This window comes from Perognathus longimembris, chromosome 1 (assembly GCF_023159225.1).
Source record: "Perognathus longimembris pacificus isolate PPM17 chromosome 1, ASM2315922v1, whole genome shotgun sequence".
In the NCBI taxonomy this organism is placed as follows: Eukaryota; Metazoa; Chordata; class Mammalia; order Rodentia; family Heteromyidae; genus Perognathus; species Perognathus longimembris.
The window spans coordinates 53,329,824-53,353,053 of record NC_063161.1 but is presented as its reverse complement, the minus strand read 5'-3'; the positions used below and the strand labels follow the sequence as shown (position 1 = coordinate 53,353,053).

At 45.0% G+C, this 23,230-nt stretch overlaps 2 protein-coding genes and 1 long non-coding RNA gene across 7 annotated transcripts in view; 2 read left to right on the top strand and 1 right to left on the bottom strand.

Moving 5' to 3' along the window:
* Window positions 1–9,324, top strand: part of Letmd1 (LETM1 domain containing 1) — a 15,119-nt gene extending 5,795 nt beyond the window's left edge. For 2 of the 4 annotated variants that reach the window (XM_048364537.1, XM_048364543.1), the window contains exons 5-9: window positions 617–803; window positions 928–1,029; window positions 1,130–1,282; window positions 2,964–3,060; window positions 3,900–5,012. In XM_048364537.1, coding sequence (XP_048220494.1) covers window positions 617–803; window positions 928–1,029; window positions 1,130–1,282; window positions 2,964–3,060; window positions 3,900–3,970 — 610 coding nt within the window. In that variant the 3' untranslated portion in view covers window positions 3,971–5,012. Of the gene's footprint in view, window positions 1–616; window positions 804–927; window positions 1,030–1,129; window positions 1,283–2,963; window positions 3,061–3,899; window positions 5,013–8,695 lie in introns of those variants that run through there. The other 2 variants (XM_048364554.1, XM_048364563.1) reach the window with 2 other exon arrangements.
* Csrnp2 (cysteine and serine rich nuclear protein 2) lies at window positions 5,443–23,230 on the bottom strand. 2 transcript variants are annotated; one of them, XM_048364507.1, is made up of 5 exons: window positions 22,547–23,230; window positions 17,048–17,284; window positions 15,530–15,789; window positions 10,045–10,341; window positions 5,443–8,736 (listed from the first exon to the last, which is right to left on the bottom strand). In XM_048364507.1, exons 2-5 carry the CDS (start codon window positions 17,196–17,198, stop codon window positions 7,813–7,815), a joined length of 1,632 nt encoding a protein of 543 aa, XP_048220464.1. In that variant the 5' UTR covers window positions 17,199–17,284; window positions 22,547–23,230; the 3' UTR covers window positions 5,443–7,812. The 2 variants fall into 2 exon arrangements, with proteins under 2 accessions (XP_048220464.1, XP_048220473.1); XM_048364516.1 differs by lacking the exon at window positions 22,547–23,230 and having other exon boundaries at window positions 17,048–19,562.
* On the top strand, window positions 11,567–21,342 carry LOC125364878. Its single transcript, XR_007213585.1, has 3 exons — window positions 11,567–11,578; window positions 16,044–16,047; window positions 20,798–21,342. It is a non-coding gene; the product is annotated as an uncharacterized LOC125364878 (long non-coding RNA).

Here is a 23,230-nt window from a genome sequence, read left to right as displayed (position 1 = left end):
CTGGGCTCCAAAAGTGACTGCTTCAGAGAATAAGAGTCTGTATTACCTTTGATAACCTTGTCTTAGAGGCTGCAAACTCACTTCTGATCTAGTCTGTTGACTAGATCAATCACCCAGAATGAAAAAAAGGAGGGCACATAAACCTTACCTACCCATAAGAGGAATGCCAAAGAATGTGTGGCATGTTTTAAAATCACCACATATGCAGATAGATAAATGCAAGCAAAAAAATACAAATGTCCTTCTTTTCCAAACTGTCTATATAGAAGGACTGTCTGCTACAGTTGGGTTGTCAGCATCACATCCAGTGTCCAGCTCTGTCTTCAGTCCTGCCTCAAACATGTTCTTCCCACGCTTTAGTCACAAGGAGCCATTTTGTCTTCTGCTCCATGCCAAGCTAGTCTACTTCTTGCTTTCATATCAAATTTCCCTAATGTTGCTTCAGTTTATCTTTAGACCTTGGGCGGAGATGCATTTAAAGTAAAAGAATAGTGAGGGAAGGAAGTAGTGTCTCCATCCCTTCTTCCTAGTATCCATGTCTGTTAACTGTTCACTGAGCCCACTTTGAAAGAAGCTAGTTTCAGCAAGTGACTTTGTGGTTCTTTTTTCCTTTTAGGTATCTGTTTCCAAGGCAGCTGCTAGTCAAGCATTTCTGGACCCCCAAACAACAAGTTGATTTCTTAGATGCCTATGATGCGATCCGGAAGCAGTCCCACTCAGAAATCCTTAGTTATTTAGAAAGAGCCATCCCTCTTCTTTCTGACACAGGGATTCAGTGGCATCTGAAAGACCTATGCGCCAAGGTATTCCTCTGGCTAACCCTTCATTCACACTTAGGAATCTAGAGAGATCCAGTGTGCACTGAGCCAGGTGAGAGAGCCAATCAAGACCTTCCTAATATCTCCCCAAACTCTTGCCCCTCTCAAGATACAGAATGGTACCCACCCAGCAGTCCATGATATCCTGGCTCTCAGAGAGTGTTTCTGCAACCACCCTTTGGGCATGAACCAGCTCCAGGCTATGCAAATCGTGAGTACTTTGAGGCTTTCTCTTTTCCTCAGCCTTACCCTATTTGGGGTCTCCATTTATGGCAATGCTTTTTTTTCCCTCTTATTTTGCGCTCTCACAGAAAGCCCTGAGCCGAGCCATGCTTCTCACACCTTACCTGCCTCCTCCCTTGTTGAAGTATCGCTTGAAGACACATACCACGGTGATCCATCAGCTGGACAGCGCGCTGGCAAAGCTGGGGATTGGCCAGCTGACCGCTCAAGAAGTAAAATCGGTATAGTATCCCACAATAGGCTGCAAGGTTATAGAGCTCTTTGTCTGGCTTGTTCGATCAAAATCCAAGCTCTTCTCTCACAATGTACCTAGCCAGTGGGAATGAACTGTCCACAGTAACTTTGGTTTATATCTTTATTTTTTATCCTGACATTTCATAAACCAAGGACACTAAGCTTGGTTGTTAACACATACCTGTAATCCTAGCACTTAGGAGGCAAAAGGGAGGTAGAGGTAGGGCGTCTTGATTCCCAGGCTAGCCTGGGATACGCAATTAGATTGGGTATTAAAACAGAATAACAGAGGCTGGGAATATGGCCTAGTGGTAAAAGTGCTCGCCTCGTGTACATGAAGCTCTGGGTTCGCTTCTTCAGCACCACATATATGGAAAAAGCCGGAAGTGGTGCTGTGGCTCAAGAGGCAGAGTGCTAGCCTTAAGCAAAAAGAAGTCAGGGATGGTGCTCAGGCCCTGAGTTCAAGCCCCAGGACTGGCCAAAAACCAAACAAAAAACAAAACAGAACAACAACAAAAACTAAGGCTTCTACATTTTATACCTACTGTCTTGTTTAGATAGGCGTGCTAGTCATAGTCAGTTTTCTCTATTGTAACAAATAGCCGCGAGGAAAGCTTTGGAGGTTTTAGTCTATGATATTTGACCCCATTGGTTTTAATCCTGTGCCAAGGCAGCGCATCCCAGCAGTGAGTGTTTACTGGAGCAAAGCTGCTCCCTGTTGTATCTGGAAAGTGAGCACAGAAGGAATATGGCTTGCCCCAGTAACCAGAAGCCTTCTCAATAGGCAGAATTCTTAAAATTTCCACAAAGTAGGGAACTAGTCCTTTTATTTTTCTTGGTGCTAGATGTTGAACCTCTAAGGTCTTATGCATGCTGATCAAGCATTGTACCCCTGAGGCACACCCCCATCTTGAGACTAAGCCTTGAGTACATAGGCTTTTGTATGCCACTTCAGTTGTAGTATTAGGCTTCTTTGCCTCTCATTCATCAGTTCAAAGTGCCATGGTGAAAAGTTTCTCATGGGGGGCTGGGAATATGGCCTAGTGGTAGAGTGCTCATCTCGTATACATGAAGCCCTGGGTTTGATTCCTCAGCACCACATATATAGAAAAAGCCACAAGTGGTGCTGTGGCTCAAGTAGTAGAGAAGCCAGGGACAGTGCTCAGGCCCTGAGTTCAAGCCCCAGGACTGGCAAAAAAAAAAAAGTTTTTTATGGGGATGAGGTTATAACTGGTTTATGGTTTTGTTTGTTTGCCAGTCCTGGGGTTTAAAGTCAGGGCCTGGGTGCTGTCTCTGAGCCTCTTTGTGCTCAAAGCTAGCACTCTACTGCTTGAGCCACAACGCCACTTCCAGCTTTTTCTGTGTATGTGGTATTGAGGAATCAAACCCAGGGCTTCCTTCCTTCATGCTAGGCAAGCACTCTACCACTAGGCTACATTCCCAGGCTTGTAACTGATTTTAAAAGGATTTAGGACTGGGCTTTTGGGCTCACATCTGTAACATCAGCATAAAGGAAGCCAAAGCAGGGACTCCCAAGAGACCAACCTGGACTACATAGCAAGACAAACTATCTCAAGCCAAAAAGAAAGGAGAACTGAGGAATACTTGTAAATTTTCATTTCTCACTTGGCATGATTATTAAGGGTGTTTTTCTTCTGAGTGGTTTAGGCTTGTTATCTTCGTGGACTGAATTCTACACATATTGCTGAAGACAGGTGTCGAACTTGGCTAGGAGAATGGTTGCATATTTCCTGCAGCCTGAAAGGTAAGACCCATTTCTGATTATGCCGATGAAATCCATGTCATTTTTCTATTTTATTCAGAGATATCTATTGACTACTTTGTGAGACCTTTATTTCACACCTGTCTCATTGAAAAGGTACACACTCATATTCCTCCTCCCTTGCTTAGGCAAAGGTGGACTGGCAGGCAGGAGGGAGGGCATGCTGATCTGAAGCAGTTACCAGCTTTGGCATTTTTGATCTTTTGTTAGAAGGACTATTTTGTGCTTGAAAGGATATTTATCCATGTATCTGGCCTCTATCCACTAGATCCTTTGGCCCTGACTTGTGCCAATCGATATCTGAGAAAGTGCGGGGCGTTCCCTGGGTTGAGGTGTGGGGTGAGGGAGAAGGGCCGGTTTGCCCCAGTTGAGAAGCACTGGTCTGAAGGCCCTACAACAAAACAAGAATTCCCTACAGGAAGGATCTGTGGTTGGGCATTAGTGCTGTCGTCTCCTTTGGAAGCTTTGCTGTTTCTAGGCCTGTGGGTATTGTCTGGAAGCTAAGACTGGTCTTTATGGTGCCAGCTCCTACTGGAGAATCCCAAGGTGACAAAAAAATATTAGTACTTCTGGCTATTCTATTGCCATCAGTAGAATCAAAATATTTCCTGAGAACCAAGAAATAGAGGAGGAGTTGATAGGAATCTATAGTGGAAGGAAGAAAATGCTTGCATGCAGGGCTGGAGTGAAGCAGGGAGTAGACTGTTGATTCCATGCCTTCCGTACTGGCTTCCTGCATCCTGCTTAAAGCCTCACACACCAAGGCATTTAGAAGAGAAATTGTTCCTTAGCCAAACCACTAACACTGATGGTGTTTCCAGAGGCGGAGCTGTCCCTGCTGCTGCACAGCGTGGTCCTGCTTTCCACCAACTACCTTGGGACAAAGCGCTGAGTGAACCCTGGAGTGGATGGCATTGTCCTGCAGTCGCATAGTACAGCAGTGTGGGACCAAAGAGCACTTGTCAGAAGAATCCGTGTGCACTGTTAGGTGTGTGGGGTCAGAGGAGCAGGTGCCAGGGGCTTCACAGCACGCTATCTACATGGGAACTACATTCCCCTCACAGCTCAAACTAAACCAAACCCTCTTTCCTGGGGTGGCGTCATCCTGTCTCCCTCGTACTAACCTGGAGTTGGCAGAACCTCTGCACCAGGCTTTGTCTGTGATGTGTGGTGTTTCAGTCCTCTGAAGTCAGGCTTTGCCTGAGGTGGAAATCATTTGTCCTGACTTGACTGCCTTTTCTTCCTGATTGCCCAGGCTGGCTTCAAACTCCTGAGGTTCGAGGGATCTTTCCGCCTCAGCCTTCTGAGTAACTGGGGCTACAGGTGTGCAACACCATACCCGGCTTCACTGCCATGGTTTTCATAGCTGTTACCCCGCATCCCCACCCCAGAATTCTTAGCTGATGAAAACAGCACTTAGACTGGAACATAAAAATCCTTGTCTCTTCCATCCAGTTATGACCAAAAGTAGGATTTTTTTTTTCCCTTACTGGCATGGGCTAACCACTCCCTTTCAAATACCTTCACTTTTTTTTTTTTTTTTAATAAGGACTAGCTTAAAAGGGAACATTGTAAAGGAAAAGCTAGAAAGGAAGTGCTGACTGGCCCCCTCCCCAGTGTTTACAGCCTTCAAACCCTATTGTCTTAAGTTTTCGGCTGTTGTACAGTCCCTATGGATCTTAAAATTGTTCGCTACCTCCACTGTTGCAGAAACCCAACTATAATCGACAGTGGCTGTCTTCTTTGGGCCATAGGTCAAAACTGTTGAAGGTACTAGTTACTACCCAGCTCTGGGAGACCAGGAGAGATCGGCATCAAGATAGTAAGTTTTATTTAGCTTTTGTGTGTACATCCATGACCTGTAGTTCTGTAATAACTGACTGTAAACGCATGAAGCACTGTTTGAACCCAAGTAAAGACTGCCTGAAACCTGCTGATGGAAATTACTTTTGCACAACCTAATCACTTTTCTAAGGCTCCTTTTACAAGACTGACATAATCTAACTAACGTGGATTTAATTGATTGGAGTAGAACCTTCTGATGGGAGCTGATTTGAAGTTCATCTTCTAGTGGACATTTTAAAGTGGTAACTAGAAATGGAGAGAAATGAGACTATAAAGGGCAAAGATCTAGCACAGCAGGAGCAAGGCCTGCTTCCCACTAAAGAGGTACATAGGGCCTCTGAGGCAAGACTGGCTCTTGGTAGTCCAAATAGATTAGTCTCCATTTCCATCACAAAATATTTCTCTTGTTAACACTATTTCCTGATTGACCTAATTAGTTTTATATACAAAGCCATTAAAGCCTCCTTTCTCTAACAAGTAATGACTTGCAGTCTGCTAAGATAAGAATAACACACCATTCTTTTGAATATTTGTTTAATATTACATTTAAATATTCTCTTTAAATACAGCATTATCACAATGTAAAGAACCTAATGGGGAAATTGTTCTCAGAGAACCAGACAAGCTTTGGATTCACATTGAAAATACTACCTGTGTACAGTGTGTGAGAAAGGAACTGGAAAATAACAGAGTTGTGGTCATTTCTTTCATCTAGGCCTAGATGAGTGGATAGAAATGATCTGCTTGTATGATCAGGGCCTTGCTTTGCTAGCAACCATGAGTTATAACTTTGTCCAACTCAGATAGCACCAGAAATGAGATGGACTAGGCTGTAGAAAAGGCCTTTTGCTTGACAATAAATGTTAAATAAATGCTAAATGTTTAGCACTCAGAAGTTTGGGGTCAGTGTCATCAGAATTATACAGTTAATGAAGGAATGGACTTAGATTAAGAAACTAGAGTTTTGCAGGAATATCCAACACTTTAGGGGTTGGAAATGAGTTTTATAATTACAAATTTTAATTCATGACTCCAAAGGTTAATATATTTCTTAATATGTAGTTGGAATCCAGGTCCTAAGTTAAGCTGTAGCCTTGTGAAGGAGGCAATGTGCAGAGCACCCCTTTCAACAAACTTTCCGATTATTTTCTCCTTCAAGTTGCATTCCCAATTAAAATTCAGACTTGTGTTGGCAGTTCTAGACTACGTGGAATAGCATCTACATCTCATGGACTAAATTTTGTGAGCCCAAGGAACAGAGCGAGATAAAGACCTGTATGTACTTAAGGATGCTCCTCTAAACAGAAAGCCAGGCAAAACCAGGAAAGAACAGGAAAGGCAGAATGAGTTAAAACCTGGATTAAGTGAATGCCCTTCAGGCTTCAGAGTTCAGAGATCACATAGGTTGAGTATTGCCACCACATACATGGAAGTTGGCTCTAAGACACCAGGACTCTGCTATCTCCCTGTACCCCACCAAAAAAAAGGCATTATTTTTTTCTTTTCTGAAATGAAGCATGGCATAAAGATGCTAGAGAACAATAGTGTTTGCCTCCTGCTGCCTCCATGGTACAAGAGGCAAAGATAGCATCGCCAATTAAAAGAACTCAATGTTGTTCAATGGAGACTGTGGAACATAAGCTGGACAGGAGACAAGAACTGACAAAGATAAGGATTGAATTTGAATTGCATTCTATACATTTCAAATATAATCAGATCTTGAATTCAGTGGAACCTGGGAGCTGTAATACAGCATTTAAGAAGTAATTGGTTTGGCTCCCAATTTTCATAAATCATCCAGATGAAGGTATCTGATAAACATCTGCAGTTCTTACTGTAGAACTGAATAATGAAAGAACTCTAACCCTGTATATATCCAAGGACAAGGAGTAGAAGAAAAACAAAAACAGAAAGAGTTGATGACCTTAGATTGCCACATTTTACATTCCACTTAAAGCTCAAATCTTCCCAAGTGGGGGAAGCTGATGAAAAAGCAGGCATGAGACTAATAAAGTCATCTATCCAGATAGCAGGCTGTTCCTGCAGCCTCCTTTGGACATAGTTAATGCTCTATGGGATGGGTGAGCCTCTCCCGAAGCTGCTCGACACAGCACTGGACACATGCAGAAGCCTCAGGTTCTTTAAAACACACACCTGGCCAATCTAGTTCTTTTTCTTTTTTTCATTTTCAAAGTCAAAGGATGGAGGATAAAAGACAGACAAACTTAACTCTAGTACCTAAAAACATGTGAAAGAAACAATTCAAGTTATAGACCAGGAATCCCCAGTGTGGGGAGCAGGTCAGAATACACAAAACATGTTAAATATTAACTTATTTACCAAATAGGTTCAGGGGAAGACAAGTTAAAATTTTAGACATCCTGGAGGCTTGGTAGAGAAAGCAAGACCCTTCCACCTTTTCTGTAGATTCAACCAGGTGACCTTTCCAAGTGTATGATTATGATACACCAAGATGGGCTGTCAGAATAACCACTGAGAGAAATGAGCTTGTCCCTGCCTGGAGCCCAGATGAGAAGGGGCTCTGCCAGGCAAATTCTCGTGTTCTGGTCCCTATGTAAGGAACAGCAGCTTGAGTTACCCAGCTACTCCTGTGAGATCCTACATCTTTGCTTTGATGGCCCAGAAAGTTTAGTTCTGGGCACTGTGCAGCCTCTTCTAAGACTCCCCAGATCAGGCTGGGGCCGCTCCTGGTATTGTTTCCATTTTAAAAAATACTTGTATAAACAATCCTTTCCCATCCAGTATCCCCAAAGACCCAATAAAATAACATGGGAGCAGCAGCTGCTTCTACAGTCTTGTTTTGAAATGGCCTTAGATAAAATAGGGAATAAATAGAGAGCGGGCAGGAGGCAGTGTGGCGCAGCCACGTCACACTGCCAGAGGGAGTTCTAGGGCAGACTCTTCGGGTGGCCGGTCCTCACTCTGCTGGGAGCTCTGCTCCACGCCACAACCCTCTTCATTGTCTGTGCGGAAAGGAAGGCTTGAGGGGGACCAAGAGGGACAGAAGTCTTCGTTCTCAGGCTCCTTGGGGTCACAGTCGTCAGGTAACAGCGCATCTAGGGAGGGTGCTTTCCCCACATCGGGCTTACAGAGGGCAGCTGGGTCTGTGGGGCTGCAAGCCACCAGTGAGGTAACAGGGAGGGAGAAGACACTCACGTCCTTCTCCTTGGGGAAAGAGGCTGTGCCTTCTTCCATACCAGGCTCTCCTTTTCCTCCTAGGACTGGCCTCTGCTCCACCTGGTAGTAGACCAGGGGCCCGCTGTTCAAGTAGGATGGGTTGTTCACTGTCGAGGCAGACGGGTGGTCCGAGTTCTCAGCAAAACATAGAACCGAGGAGCCTGGGGGCAGCTGAGCCTGGATGAGAATGGGGGCCGTGAGGCCTGGGCACAGCTCCTCAGGCACAGCCAGGGGCTCCTCCAGGATGCACACACCCAGGCTCTCGATGCTTGAGTCCAGGCTGGCACTGGAGCCGCTAGAGTCTTCTTCAGCCTTCAGCCGCTCCAGCTCCTCCGCACTCTGCAGGTGCATCACAGCAGTCTCATTCTCGGCGATGAACTCCTGGAAGTCCTGAGTCTCCGAGCCTTGCACGCCGGTCAGGCTGCAGCTGGCAGTCGGGGAGGGCTCCTCCTCCGGGGCAGCCGGGCGGCTTACCTGCCGCTTGCTCTCTAGCTCCAGCTTCATGATGGTGTGGAGGTAATGAGTCCGCACGCGGATTGGGTTAAACTCTATGCGCCCAGCCATGTTCCCACAGCCATCCCTGGAGCAGCCACATGGAAAGGACATGCGATCCACCTGAAGGAGGCACAAAGAGGTTGAGGCAAGAGGAGACGGAAGACCCAGCAGGGGAGACAGGAGACATTAGCTGGCAAATTTGGGTATTTGGTGCCTTCTTACAGTTAAAGCAGCAACAGAGCCCACACATGATGTGCAAACCCAAGCTAACAGAGCTCGAAATGGGACTTCCTCAGGACACACGTGCTCCAACTTCAGCTCAGCCATTAATTATTGGTGTGACCTCAAGAGAGTAAATTATTCTTCCTCAGGGCTTTTTCTCTTCTAAATAAAGAGTCGACAAAAATCACATCAGAGGCTCCTTCCAGTGAAACAGCCCAGAGATATATTTTGAATACTGACAGATCCCAGAGTGGAAGAAATATACTTGCCTTGGGAACTTCTAGAACTTACCTGGTTCAGAAATACTAAGTGGCTAGGCCCAAGTCTATAGCTTTTTACAATGGCAACAGTGAATGGAAGATTTGCTAGTCCAAAGCAATACATTCTAGAGAAACTAAAGGTGCCTTAGTTTGCTAGGGCATGAAAATGAGGTTCAAACAAATAATGGCCAGCTTTTCACTACCTGCTTCACTTCCCTGAGGTTGCCTAGTTTAATTCTAAAGCAGTCATAGGCTACAGCTACCTGAAAAGGAGGTGTGTTCTATATCCTAAATCCCCTTTATACTCCAAAGGAAAATAAATACACACGTACCAATAGTTAAAAATGTAAAACATAAGGAAGCAAATAAGTACCTAGAAATAATACAACATACTAGAAATACATGATGCAGATAAATTTCAATATTTTGGATAGTAGTAAAGCTTTTCACTGAAGTTTATCTTCCAAACAAACTGTCTCTTATCAGAACACTGACATAGGAATGACACATTCCCTTTGGAAACTGAGGCTTTGAATTCTGCCAGCCCAGGTTTGCTCTTGAATTACAGGATCCCCAAGCCATTTTTTTGACTTACAAAATTGGAGTGGAGGTATCATTAGTGTTTGCAGACTGACTCCCTCCACAGGCCCACTTCATTTCTCTGCTTCCCTTTACCTTGAGGAGACAGTCTGAATTCAAGCACAGTTACTAAAGGGTAACCATACACACCCCAGACCTTCCCTAGGCTAATAGCGGCTGCTGATCACCTCTGAGGTGGCACCTCCACCACCTAAGAATCCTGTCATGTTTGTTTCCTTTGTTGTCTGAGGAAGGCTGTGGAACTGGAGCGTGTTCATAGCTGCGGGGCCTCCATCCATCTTTACCGGCACCCACACCACAACCCCCTGGCCTTGGTGTGGATTATCTCAGGCCGACTCGGACTGACCTGGCATTTAATCCCAGCCTGGCTACAGGCACATGCTTCTGGGTCACAATACAGCCGACAGTCACATCCACACTCTTCTCGGGACAGCCGGATGGCTCGCAGTTCTTGCTTCTCTTCAGCATCAATTCGGTGGACCCCAGAAGCCCTCAGCAGGGCCCGTCGCCGCTTGGTGGGCAGCGGCTGAAGGAAGAAGTAATCATCCACCTCCACATTTTCCACATCAATGTCCTCATCCGAGACGTCATCCAGGGTCAGGCCATCGGCCTCCACCGACTCCACTGTCCCATTCTTGGTCAGCTGCCAAGAGACAGGGAAGGTCAGCCCACAGCGCAGTAGCAACACAAGCATGCTCACAGTGATTACACAGCAGCACTGTCTGTTCAACTGCGGTGGTGATGGGAAGAAAGGCACTGTTCCACACAGAAGCTGGGAACTAGAAATGTGAAGGCTGAGAAACGTTTTTCATTTTCATTTAGCCAGTAATCTCTGTGAGACCACCAAACTGGACAGCACAGATTAAGTGGGGAACACTAGAGCAGGAAGACAGGAATCTTAGGCTGCTCTAATGTCACCCCATCAGCATGTGAGAACACTGTCTTTCTAGGTCCAAGTTTCTCATTGGGTGTGGTGGTACATGCCTGTAATCTCAGCTATTTAGGAGGCTGAGGCAGGAAGTCTGAGCAACAAAGCAAGATCCTGTCTGAAAAAAAAAATCATAACCATATTTCATCTTCTCTCGTGGCAGGTAAGTTGCTCACAAACATCCCCCACCAACACTCCCCGACGGAGTCGCTAACTTTAGCCCTGCCTGATTGCTAACACGGAAGGAAGGAATACCAACAGGTATTTCAGGGATACACAGGTAACCTTATAAAACATCCTTCAACATGTACCTCACAAACCCAAAAATCCACCTTCCAGGTAAAAAGGTACATTAAAGCATATCCCATAATGTGAACAATTATCTGTGTGTGCAGAAGAGCTGCCTTTTATTGGTCAGATTGGCGGGGGGGGGGGGGCAACTTATTAACAGCTATCAAAGAAAGCCCATACTTCTATCCCAGAAGAAATGCATTCTCTGTCCTTTCTAATCTTTTCTTCTTTAATGTGACTTCAAAAGAAAGGTCTATATAGGGACAGTGGTATAAATAATACTGAGTATGCTAATCTGGGCAGGAATCTGGGTGTTCCGGGCTGAGATAGACAGAGAGCAGGAAAGGGAATCTCTGTGAAAGGACAGGCTGAAGACAATCTGTGTCTGAAAGAGTTCTGCAAACTCACTAGAGGATCCAAGAAAATGAGGCCTCACAGTCCCTAGGGCGCTGAAAGCTGCTAGCAGGATGAAAGCACAGTGACTGGAGTCTTTGGTTTATTTCATCAGACAACAAACCTAGTGCTAGGAAAGAACTCCTGGGAGAAAGGTGATGCAACAGACCTGTGTAGTAAACCACATACCTGTTGGGTTTGGGGTTTTTTCCAGGGGTAGGGAGCACTGTACCCAAGCAGGTCAAGGTACCTTTCTGAAGACCTTAGGGTTTGCACCTCAGGATTGGCTGTCTCCCAAGCACTCTCCCTCCCATTAGAATCTCAAAGCAGAGAGACTAGAAATACAATAGACATGAAATGCACATAGGAGAATTTAGAATTATGATAGTGATGAGTCTTCTAGTCAGTGAATGGTATTGCAATGACTGTGTATTCTTTAGGAAAAGAATGAATTTTGGGGGGAGATTTTTGGGAAAGATTAGAATGAATTCTATGTGGATAAAACATAAAAATATAAACGAGGGCTGGGAATATGGCCTAGTGGCAAAAGTGCTTGCCTCGTATACATGAAGCCCTGGGTTTGATTCCTCAGCACCACATATATAGAAACGTCCAGAAGTGGCGCTGTGGCTCAAGTGGCAGAGTGCTAGCCTTGAGCAAAAAGAAGACAGGGACAGTGCTCAGGCCCTGAGTCCAAGCCGCAGGACTTGCCCTCCCCACCCCGAAAATATATATATATATATATATACACACACACATATATATATGTATATATATACAAAAGATAACATTAAAATATTAGCTGGGAGTATGGCTCAAGTTGTACATACCTGCTAGCCTGCTCAAAATTGTGGGTTCAATTCCCCAGGACTGAAATAAAGTATTGAGAAAAAAGCTGGGCACCAGTGGCTCACACCTATAATCCTAGCTACTCAGAAGGCTGAGATCTGAGGATCGAAGTTCGAAGCCAGCCTGGGCAGAAAAGACTCATCTCTAGTTAATCACCCAAAAGCCGGAAGTGGAGCTCTGGCTCAAGTGGTAGATTGCTAGCCTTGAGCTGAAGAGCTCAGGGACAACACCCAGGCACAGAGTTCAAGCCCTATGACTGACAAAGAAAAAGAAAAAAGCTCAAGGAAAGTGACCAGGCTCTGAGTTCAAGCTCCAGGAGCAGCACTCCCTCAAAAAAAATTTTTTTGAGAAAAATTACACATAATTAAACTGATTAACTCCCAACAGGTGAATGGAATAGCCCAAAGGAAAACATACATTAAATGGTATTGGAGAGATTCAAAATGCATACGTGTTATGTGTGCCAACTGCCTTCCTTATAGAGTATTAAAAAAAAACTTAAGAATAAACAACCTGGAAAGATAAGGCACAATAATATATCTAACATCAAGATGTACCAGATACCAGCACTGCTATGCTCATTTAACACTCTAAGTGGGAATTTGAATCTCAGTCTTGGGTTTGCCTGGCATTACCCATACAATTCCTACAGAGGGCCACAGGAACAGGATGGTAACCTGTTTCAAAAAATGACTCCTTTACCACATTTAGGAAGGAGGAGCTGTCTTCTAGAGAAAGAAAAGAATGCCTTCATTAGAACTGATGAAAAGAGTTATTTGCCCAGCTGTTGCTATAGCAAGAAGGTGACAGAGTTGGTGATGGAATTCCTCAGAAGAAAGGCAAGGCTGAATGTCATTCCAGCCAGAGAAGCAGGTGCAAGGCTTTAAGGGGCAGGCTGACAGCTCTCAGAGAGGGAAGGGCCTGCGATCTGCTAAGCTTACGTCCTCTTCCACTATTTCTCTGCCTCACTCTTGGTGAACCCCACCTATGACCCTGGAAGTAACGCAGCCAGCCTGCTCTGGACTAAAACAAACCTACATTTTTTGTTTTGTTTTTCCGTGTTGGGAATGGAACCCAAGGATTCATACAATAGGTGAGTGCTCCACCCCTGAGCTACACCTCCAGTCCTGAGGTCTAGGGGACTTACAGAACTGATAGTCACAGAATGGCAAACTAGGTTAAGATAGCAAATGAATGGGTGGCTAAAAAGAGTTCTCTGAAATATGTCATCCCAGCCCCTTTCTCCTAAGCTGAAGAGCTGGTGGCTTTATCAAATGGTAGGCACTGTATTATCCAAATCTAAGTAAACATGTAATAATATTGTTGTTTACACCAGGAAGGCTATCAATCATCTAGGATCATAGAAACAGCAGGGCTCTTTCAGAGAATGTGAAAAATCCCAAATCAGTTACACTCATTGAGGAAAGAAATACAAGAAATTAAAATGGTGCTTCTTGCAAAGCACAGTAGTTCGTTCCTATAAACATTCTTATGATCGCAGCTACTTGGGGAAGCAACAATCAGGAGGACTGAAGTTCAAGGCCAGGTCAGGCAAACAGTGAGACCCTCTCAATCAATATGCCAGGAATGGAAGCATACCCCTATGATCCCAGCAACATGAGAGACATAGGCAGGAGGAGGCATAGGTAGGATGATTGTTTTGAGGCTGGCCTCATGCAAAAACAAAGTTCTTACCTGAAAGAGAACTAAGCAAAAAAGGTCTTAGAGTATGGCTTAACCAGCAGAACATCTGTCTACTAAGTGTGGGGCCCTAAGTTCAAACCCCAGTAGTAGGGGGAAAATAAGCAACAAAAAAAACCAGTACTGGGGATGGGGGGTTGGGGGGAGCACTTCTTTGGGTTCCCATGGTAACTGACTTAAAATATTTCAGGCATTCACATTTTAAGTGTTTTGTTTGTTTGTTTTTGCTGGTCCTGGGTCTTGAACTCAGGGCCTGGGTACTGTCTCTGGGCTGCTTTTGCTCAGGGCTAGCACTCTGCCACTTGGGCCACAGCACCACTTATGGCTTTTACTGTGATTAATTGGGGTTAAGAGTGTCATGGACTTTTCTGCTCAGGCTGGCTTGGAACCATGATCCTTAGACCTCAGTCTCCTGAGTTGCTAGGATTATTATTATTATTATTATTATTTGGTCAGGCAGAAAAGAGTTTATTAGGGAGAGAGCAAACTGCCAGCACAAGATGAAGGTACATGGAGACAAAGGGGAAGGAAGACGAGAAAGAGAGAAAAGCAACAATTAAAAAAAAAAACAAACCTTAAAATGGCCAGACATTGGTGGCTCATGCCTGTAATCCTCACTACTCAAGAGGCTGAGATCTGAGGATCAGGGTTTGAAGTTAGCTGATGCAGAAAAGTCCACTAGACTTTTATCTCCAATTAACTATTCAAAAAATCCAGAAGTGGTGCTGTGGCTCAAGTGGTAGAACACTAGCCTTGAATGCAGAGAGGCTCTGGGACAGTGCCCAGGCCTTGAGTTCAAGCCCCACAACTGATAAAAAAAAATTTTTTTTTGGTTAGGTGTTAATGGCTCATGCTTATAATCCTAGCTACTCAAGAGGCTGAGATCTGAGGATTGCAGTTCAAAGCCAGCCTGAGAAACAAAGTCTGTGTGACTCTTAACTCCAGTTAAGCACACACACACAAAAAAAGCAAGAAGTGGAGCTGTGGCTCAAGTGGTCAAGTGGAAGAATGCTAGCCTTGAGCTAAAAAGCTCAGGGATAGCACCCAGGCCCTGAGTTCAAGCCCCAGAACCAGCCAAAACACAGAACAAAACAAAAAAATGTTGTAGAGACAGGGAGAGGCATTATGCAATCTCTCTAAGAGATGACAAGAAAGGCTCAGATTACAAATCTGACACTTATTACAAAGATGTGAAATCTCTAAATGCCAAAAATACAGTTAAATTTAAAAACAAATAAATGGACAGGAACTGGAGGTATGGTTCAAGTGCAGAGTGTCAGCCTCAAGTGAAAAAGCCAAGCAAGAGCAGAGAAAGGCCCAGAGTTTAAGCCCCAGTATCAATACTGTTGTTGTGTATTAACAACAACAAAAACAATGGAACAATGGGCAGCCCAGCATAGCAACACAGCTCTGTAACTTAGCATCTAGGAATTTGAAGCAGGACAAATGTTGACTTTGAGACCACCCTGATTAATTGTGTGTGTGTGTGTGTGTGTGTGTGTGTGTGTGTGTGTGTGTGTGTGTGTGTGTGTGTGTGTGTAGCTAGTTCCAACCCAATCCAGCCTGGGTTACAGTGAGATTGTCTCAAAAAAAATATGCATCCATATAACATCAATGGGCCTTTCCACTTAACTTGAAGCACAGGGGAACTACCAGACTCCTTAATCACCTTCATTTTCTTGGCATGGAGCTTCTCCTCCTTCAGGTGCTCACGAAGAATCTCTCGATGGTTCACCTCCTGTTCTTGTGCAAACTCACAGAGTGTGTAGCTGCGTACAGAGTTATGGCGCTGGGCCATGCCCAGGGAGCTACCTCCCTGGCTGGGCACACTGGTGAAACCCTGGCGCCGGGCAAAGTAGTATACAGTCACCTGGTCAAAGCGCACATTCTTCCTCCGTAGCTGTTTCTGCCGCTTCAGGATGGATGTGGCTGAAAGGAGCAGAGACAAGGTCATTAACCCAGACATGGCCTGTTAAGGGCCCTCCCTTCTTATGCATCGAGGCCCTTAACCTCTTTCCCAAATGTGCTGTCTGTACCTATAGAACTTTCTAGTTATTTTCAAACCATAAATGCACAGTTGGTAGGGCCCTTGAACTCAGCTGGTTCATACCACTGCGAGACTAACTTCATCTAAATAGATGACCGCAAAATCTATTTTTAGACAGCAGCTGGGAAGAGAACAGCTAGGTAATCTTTTCAGGATGTAACAATCAATGGCTTCACTAGTCACATGAGGCAATTTAATTAAAATTAAGATTAAGAAATTCAGCTTCTCAGTTACACTGACAATATTTCAAGTGCTCCTAGGCCATGTACAACTAATGGCTAACAATGGAAAAGATAGATAAGGAACATTTTTATCACAACATCAAATTATATTGGATAGTACAGATGTACATCCAGAGAAGGTATACTCCTACCCCACCTCCCACAGTGGCCTAGTCTACTGCTATAGCATGAAAGCAATCATAGACAATTGTGTGACTGTATTCCAATAAAACTTTATTTATAAAAATAGGTCATGGCTCAGATTTGGTCATGGGAAGAAGAATATCAGGAGAGAGAGTGAGAGAGAGAGAAAGAGAGAAAGAGAGAAAGAGAGAGAGAAAAGAGAGAAAGAGAGTGTATGTATACACACAGGGCTTAGGCACTGTCCCTTAGCTTTTATGTTTAAAGCTGGTGCTCTACCACTTAAGCCACAGCTTTATATCTGGCTTTTTTGGTGGTTAGTTGGAGATAAGAGTCTCATGAACTTTCCTACCTGGTTTCAAACCAGAATCCTCAGATCTCAGCCTCCTGAGTAGCTGGGATTACAGGTGTGAGCCACTGGTGCCTGGCCTGGCATCACATTTAGAATGCCAAAGAACTAATTGATCTATAAAATGAAAAAATCTAAAGGTCTCTCAGCTGTCCAGTCAGTAAGCACTTGGTGTCCTGCTACAGCAGGACTCCCCTGAAATTCTAGGGGAGTGTGCTGGGGAAAGGGGAAAGGTCTGAACTTCCATCCTAAGGACCCATAAGCCATGAGGTACTTCAATCTATATACTACTGGAGCAATGAGGTGTTCCAAGAGCAAGAAAAGATGACCTGGGCAAATCCTCAACTGGACAAAAGTGTTCTCAAGGCCGTAACAGACTCTATGCTTGAGGAATATGGGGAGCCAGGCAGGCAGGAACGGCTCACTCACGTGTGAAGCCGGTGGTTGTGGGAGGATTGAGGCTGTCGCAGCTGTCAGCACTGTCACTGCTGGAGATCTCATCATCAGAGTTGGAAACTGATGAGCCCACGTCCACATCGTCAAACTTCCTCTTGAGACTGGAGCCCGTGAATGCATCCATTGGGTTTCAGAGCGTTTCCTTGTGGAGCCCACCTCGCTGGCCCCAAAGCTCCTGCTCACCACCAGTTAGCCAGATGCATTAGGATTCTGCCCAAGGGAAAAGACATGTCAACATTCCTGTCCTAAGAGAGAACCCTGTTCTAAGTCTACACACACAGCTCTCAAACTAAAGAAAACACATTTGACCCAGCACTAACATCTGGTTTCTCAAGATCATGTCATCTCTCTACTGATTCCAGCCAACATTCTCTTACTTTCCCTTCAGCCCCTCTAGTCCCAATCCCTCTTAGCATAATGATGTGAGTAGCCACAGCTTCCTTCCCTGTGGAGGGAAGGCCTGGGGTTCCAATCCAGCTGGGCTTAGGCATCTTTAGCCCAGGCTAACAGCCACTGTTCTGGTTACACAGGAGAGCTCTCCAAGGGGCCAGTGGGAGGAACTGGGATCAAAGGAAGAATTAGGCTTTGCCTAACGTTAGAGCCAATTTTTTTTTTGTGATAATACAGCTTGGCATTCCCCGAATATGTATCTTAAATATACCAGTTCCAAGGATATTAATAGCTTTTACACAAAAATAGGACTGCTATGTCATAATAAGCAGTTTAGAAAACTGCTTAGAGCAGAACCGCTTAGAGGCTTTTAATATACTAATGAGCCATGGTGAAGGCTGGGAGAACACACAAAAAGCAGTTTCACAAACCTGATTGTGGAACCTGTTTCCAAAGTATGTTAGGAGGCAGATAATCTCTGGAACACACTTTTGGGAAATACTGCTTCCAGCTTTTAATTTTAAAGGGCATCAGCAGTCAGGAAAACCCTTGACCCAGATCTTCAAAAGTGTAAAGAATCTCACCAGCCTCCTCAAAAGGGCAAATGTAGTACTAAAGAAAGGATTCAAGATTAGAATCTACACTGGCTTCAAAACCCAGAAACTGAGGCTTTGGGTTTGGGTTGTATCTCAGTAGTAGAATGCTTGCCCAGCATACACAAGGCACTGGGTTCAATTCCCAGCACTACAGACAAATAAAATAAAAGATTCTTTCCCAATCTTATATGGGCCCGTCATCGTCATCATCATCATCTATGTGAGGAAAACATAGCTTTATAATTTATGCCCTCTTAAAAGAAAACAGTAAAAGAACTGATAATTTACTGTTTACAGCAACATAGAAGACAGTGTTTGTGACATGCTATCAATGCAACCAAGAAGTCTGAGAGCTCATTTCCCAGGTTCAAATCTTTCCCCTCTGTTTTTGGACTTGAGTTAACAGGAAGACACACAAATCAGCCCAAGAGGAATGCCGTGCAGACCAAAGCCACATGTGATGAGGTATGAAGAAGCTTCCTTTGCTTTGCCTCAGTAATGCCAGAATCTCCCCAGACTATGATCTCACTAGTTGCTAATTATGCAGCAGGAATAACAACACTGCAACGAAAGGGCTGCATTACTGCAGAGCAACTACCCAGAATACACTGCAGTGGCAAGAGGTGCCTGCTACAGAGCTGTTTTTCTGTACTATGTTTCTTGGAAGCAATTTAGATCAGTTTTACAAAGCCAGCTGGATCTAAGAAGTACTTTAGAGAAGATAATTCTAATCTATCTCCTCAGATCATGACAGTTTCTGTATTCAAGTCACAGATGTACCTAAAGACTTCAGCCATCCTAAGTCTCAGACAAGCACATTCCTCAGATAAATTTGGCTGGGGGAGGGGGGGGGGAAATCAAGCACTTGCTAAGAATTACAATTAAATTTTAAAATAAGCCCAAAGTATGAGTTGTGCTTTTCAGGTTACTGATCAGAGGTCACATTCTTAGGACATGGTAAGAATGGAGAGTGCCAAGGACATTTTATGGGTTAAGATTTTTAGCTGGGTTTAAAGAGACCTTCTGGCTAACAAATTTCTCATTCTGTCCTATTATTGGGTGCTTGGGCACAGGACAACACCCTTGTGACTGAGTATACATGTGAGTACAATGAAAACAAAGAGAAATGTTGATACTGAATTTATTTTTGCTTCTCTCTTAATACCTTATCAACCACATGAGAAATCAATGAGCAGAAAATCTGTTTTCTCAAAAAGGGATTAAGGCCTTCGGTTATAGGTTTCTTTCTCTAATAGCAATTACTAGGACAAGGGCTTTATCCTCAGCCTGGAAGACTTCAAGAATTTCTGATTAGAAGAAAATGTGTGGTCCTTTAATTTCCTCAGCTGTCCCTTGCTTCTGGCAGTCTGGGTTTCCCTTGAATGTGTGTGTGTGTGTGTGCGCACGCGCACGCGCACACTGGTCCTGGGGCTTAGACTCTGGGTTTGGGTGCTATCCCTTAGCTTTTTTTCACTCACAGATAGTGCTCTACCACTTGAGTCACAGCTCCACTTCCAGCTTTCTGGTGGCTAAGTGGAAATAAGTCTCATGGACTTTCGTACCCAGGCTGGCTGGCTTTGAAATGTGATCCTCAGATCTCTGCCTCCTGAGTAGATAAGATTACAAGCATGAGCCACAACTCCTAGCAATTTAAATATTTCCTTTTAAAGTTACACATAAATGTGGGTCTGTTCCCAAATTGTCTTATTACTGTAATTCTACACCATCTTATCACAGTGGTCCTCAAAGTATCATTTCTTTTTAGGTTACTTTTTGTGCTCTTGAATGTAGCAATGTCTTTTTTTCCTATGTTTTCTTCCACCTCTGGTCTCTATGCAATGATGAAGGTAAATAGGGAGGTGTGAAAGAAGACAAAAATGTAAAACTTAGGAGAAAGGTATTTTCCTTAGGCTGATAACAACAGGATCTATATGGGTAAATAATGTGCATGCTAACTATTCCATTAAAGGGCTGGGGATATAGCTCAATGGTAGAGTATTTGCATAGCATACATGAGGACTTAACACCCTCAGCACCACAAAAACAAGCAAAAAGAATTTAATCAACTTGGATGGTACTCTGGAAAATTTTCTCCTACTTTGGTTCTCTTCACCTTACCCAGGACCTGTTTGCATTACTTTCTCTGAAATTAATTTCATTAATTTTTTAAAATTGCATTTACCATTCCTTGACAACCAATATAAGTTGGTATTTCAACTCTGCTCTCCTTAGCCAACTCTTTGATGCAAACTTGACTTGTTTATGGGCACCAAAAACAAACCACTCACCCATTTCCATAGGGACCTGAAGAAATCTTTTTTCTTTTTCCCATATTCTAGTATCAACTAGAATAGACTCCATGCTTTCCAATTCATCAAATTCATCATTTGTACCACAACTAGAAGCCAATCATTCCCCTCTCTCAAATATTCATTGGTACAGAATCAATGCTATGGTCAAGGAATGCAATTTTAAGTTATACTCCAAGCACTTAAAATAGAGTTGAAACTAGAATAAAGGTAGAGTAATAAAGAAGAGACTAAAATTCTATGCAGATAACTGACAGTTAATTGTCAAAAAGACCAACTCAAACAAAGGCTTTTGCAAAAATAATGTATCTCTCTGTAAAAGCTTTGAAATGTTAAATGTCAGTGGATACTTTCTGACTATGTCTTATGAGTGTCTAGCTGAGTATTTCCCAAGAGTATATTAAATAGTTCAGATCGACCGTGTATAGTACCAAATAAAACTAGCATGTGTATGTACTAAGACCTAAGTTTTTTCAGGCCTAGAAGATACCTATGACCACCAAAACCAATCAACCAGTGCTCAGCACATGTGAGAATACTAGGAGAGATAGCCAGGGAAAAATTCTGTGGAAGTGGAATGTATTTGCAAAGTTTAGGTAATGTAAGCCTATTAAAAGTCTGAAAGAAAAAAAGAGAAAGAAAAATAGAGAGGGAGGGAGGGGAGGGAGGAAGGGAGGAAGAAGGAGGAAGGGAAGAAGGGAGGGAGAAGGAGAGGGAGAGAAGGAAGGAAGGAAGGAAGGAAGGAAGGAAGGAAGGAAGGAAGGAAGGAAGGAAGGAAGGAAGGAAAGAAGGGAGAAAGGAAGGAAGGATCTTGCAGGATTTTTTGAAAGGTTTTTCACTGAACTGTAACACAATCTTCTGTTAAAGGGCAAAGGACTTAAATCTCTGCTAAGATTGTCAGAGCTACCCAGCTGGGTTAAAGGCAGGCTTGCTACTAAGTTTTATGATAAACCCGAATAAGATGATGGCCTGCCCTGTTTCCCTTGTACAAGAAACTATACTATGGTTAATTATCAAATACAACTTTCACGAATCCAGATGTCCTTTTATCACCAGGACCATGAACTTACAAAGTACTCAAGTGAAAAGCCCCTGTTTAAGCTAGGTATTTAAAGGAAACTCCCTCCCCCTCTTTTGACCATTCACTAACACAAAGTTAGGATTTGGCTCTGCATGTCGATACCATCGTAGAGAGGCCACAAGATCCTGTGGTAAAACTAGAACATGATGTTGCATTAACTCTCAAGGATACCCCGTCATTTATAACTGTGGCACCCATCAACAAATTGTGGTTTTGGAGAGCTGCAAGATGGAAAGCCAGTAAGAGAAAATCAGAAAGAACTATGGATTCACCGTGAACTGAAAACTGTAAGACAAGGGGTCAGTGTTGTGTCGTGGGGATAACTTCTAACATTTCACATTGAAGAATGGTTTGTGTGTCACACTGCCGCTCTAATCTCCCCCCCCCCCCCCTTTAAAACGATGAATCAAAACCATAGTACTAAAAGGGATGGATGGCAGTCCGCTGCGTGTTTGGGCCAGGGGTGGGGGTGGGAATCAAGCTAGCAACCAGGGCAAATGATGCTTTCATTTTCACACAGAACGCCAGAAAAAGAAAAAAAGAAAAAAAAAAAAAGAGGGAGGCATCAGGAATCGAGGCTGAAGAGACATGTCAAGTCACCAGCTCCCTTTAATAACCACCAGCGGGGAAACCCTGGGGCTCTCGACCCATTTCTCCGTTTGCTGCTAACCTTCCCGCTCATTTCAATGTCTGCAGCCCCTGCCCAGCTTTCCCCATCCCTTCCTGCCGGCTACTCACAAATTCCCAGCCACTCCGCCCACATTTTCCCCGGCTCCCCCTCCCCTCCCCTCACTTCCCTCCATCCACATCACTCCCCGCTCCATCCGCAATCCTGCCGGCTTCCAGAGCCGCCCATCCGTCTCCCTCGAGGTGGCCCCGCAGCCCCGGGCCCGCGACCTCCGTGCCCCTCGTTCCCTCGGCTCTTCCCGCGGCGCCCTCGCTCCCCGCCCCCCGACCGCTCCCGTCCGTGCTTCCCTCAGCTCTGACCCCTCCATCGCCCGGCTCGGGACTGGACCGCTCCTCCACAGCCGCCCGAGGGTCGATCCCGAGTCAGGACGAGGCGGCGCCCTCCGCCCCGCACCCCCAGGCCCATTACCGGCCCCGCCGCGGCTGCCTCCTCCCGTGATGGTCTCTGCCACCCCCGCCGCCGCCGCCGTCGCCCCAGCCCGGGAAGGGAAGGACGGAAGAACGAGCGAGTCCCGGGCACCGCGGCGACGGTCGGGGAGCTCTCTGGGCGGCAGGGTGGGAGGGAGGGCAGGTGGGCCAGCCGGCCGGCAGGCAGGCGGGGGAGAGCAAGCAGCTCCGACAACTCGGGAGCCCCTGGCAGCAGAAGGCCAGAACCGCCCCGGCTCCGGCTAACAATAGGCTCCGGCCGCAGCGCTCGGGCTCTTATATGCGCCGGCACGTCCTGGCCGAGCCGCAGGGCACGCCGGGAAATGTAGTCGACGTTCCATCTTCAGGCCCGGTGCATGCCGGGAGTTGGAGGCGGTGTGCGCCGCAAAGCCCAAGCCGGCCAGCGGAACCACGCCAGCTACGGACCCCGGAAAGAAAAGTGAGGTGTGGCTGCGGCGTGTGGAAGCGGAAAGGCAGGTGACCCCCTCCTCAGCTACCCATCTTCAATGACTGAGCGGATGGTCCTGTAGAGTTTCCCTTTTCCTGTCTTCAGGACCACACTTCCACGCCTTCGGTGGCTGCCCTTAGCATTGTAACGATTTACCGGAGCCTGCCCTGAGTTATAAAGAAAATACAGGCAATCTCGAGTAACCATCCACCTTTACGA

Coding starts and splice junctions, on each gene's coding strand:
- Csrnp2 (XM_048364507.1), bottom strand. CDS start 17,198: ATGGATGCATTCACGGGCTCCAGTCTCAAGAGGAAGTTTGACGATGTG. Junction 15,790..17,047: donor CACAACCACCGGCTTCACAC/GTGAGTGAGCCG, acceptor TGCTCCTTTCAG/CCACATCCATCCTGAAGCGG. Junction 10,342..15,529: donor TCCATGCCAAGAAAATGAAG/GTGATTAAGGAG, acceptor GTCTCTTGGCAG/CTGACCAAGAATGGGACAGT.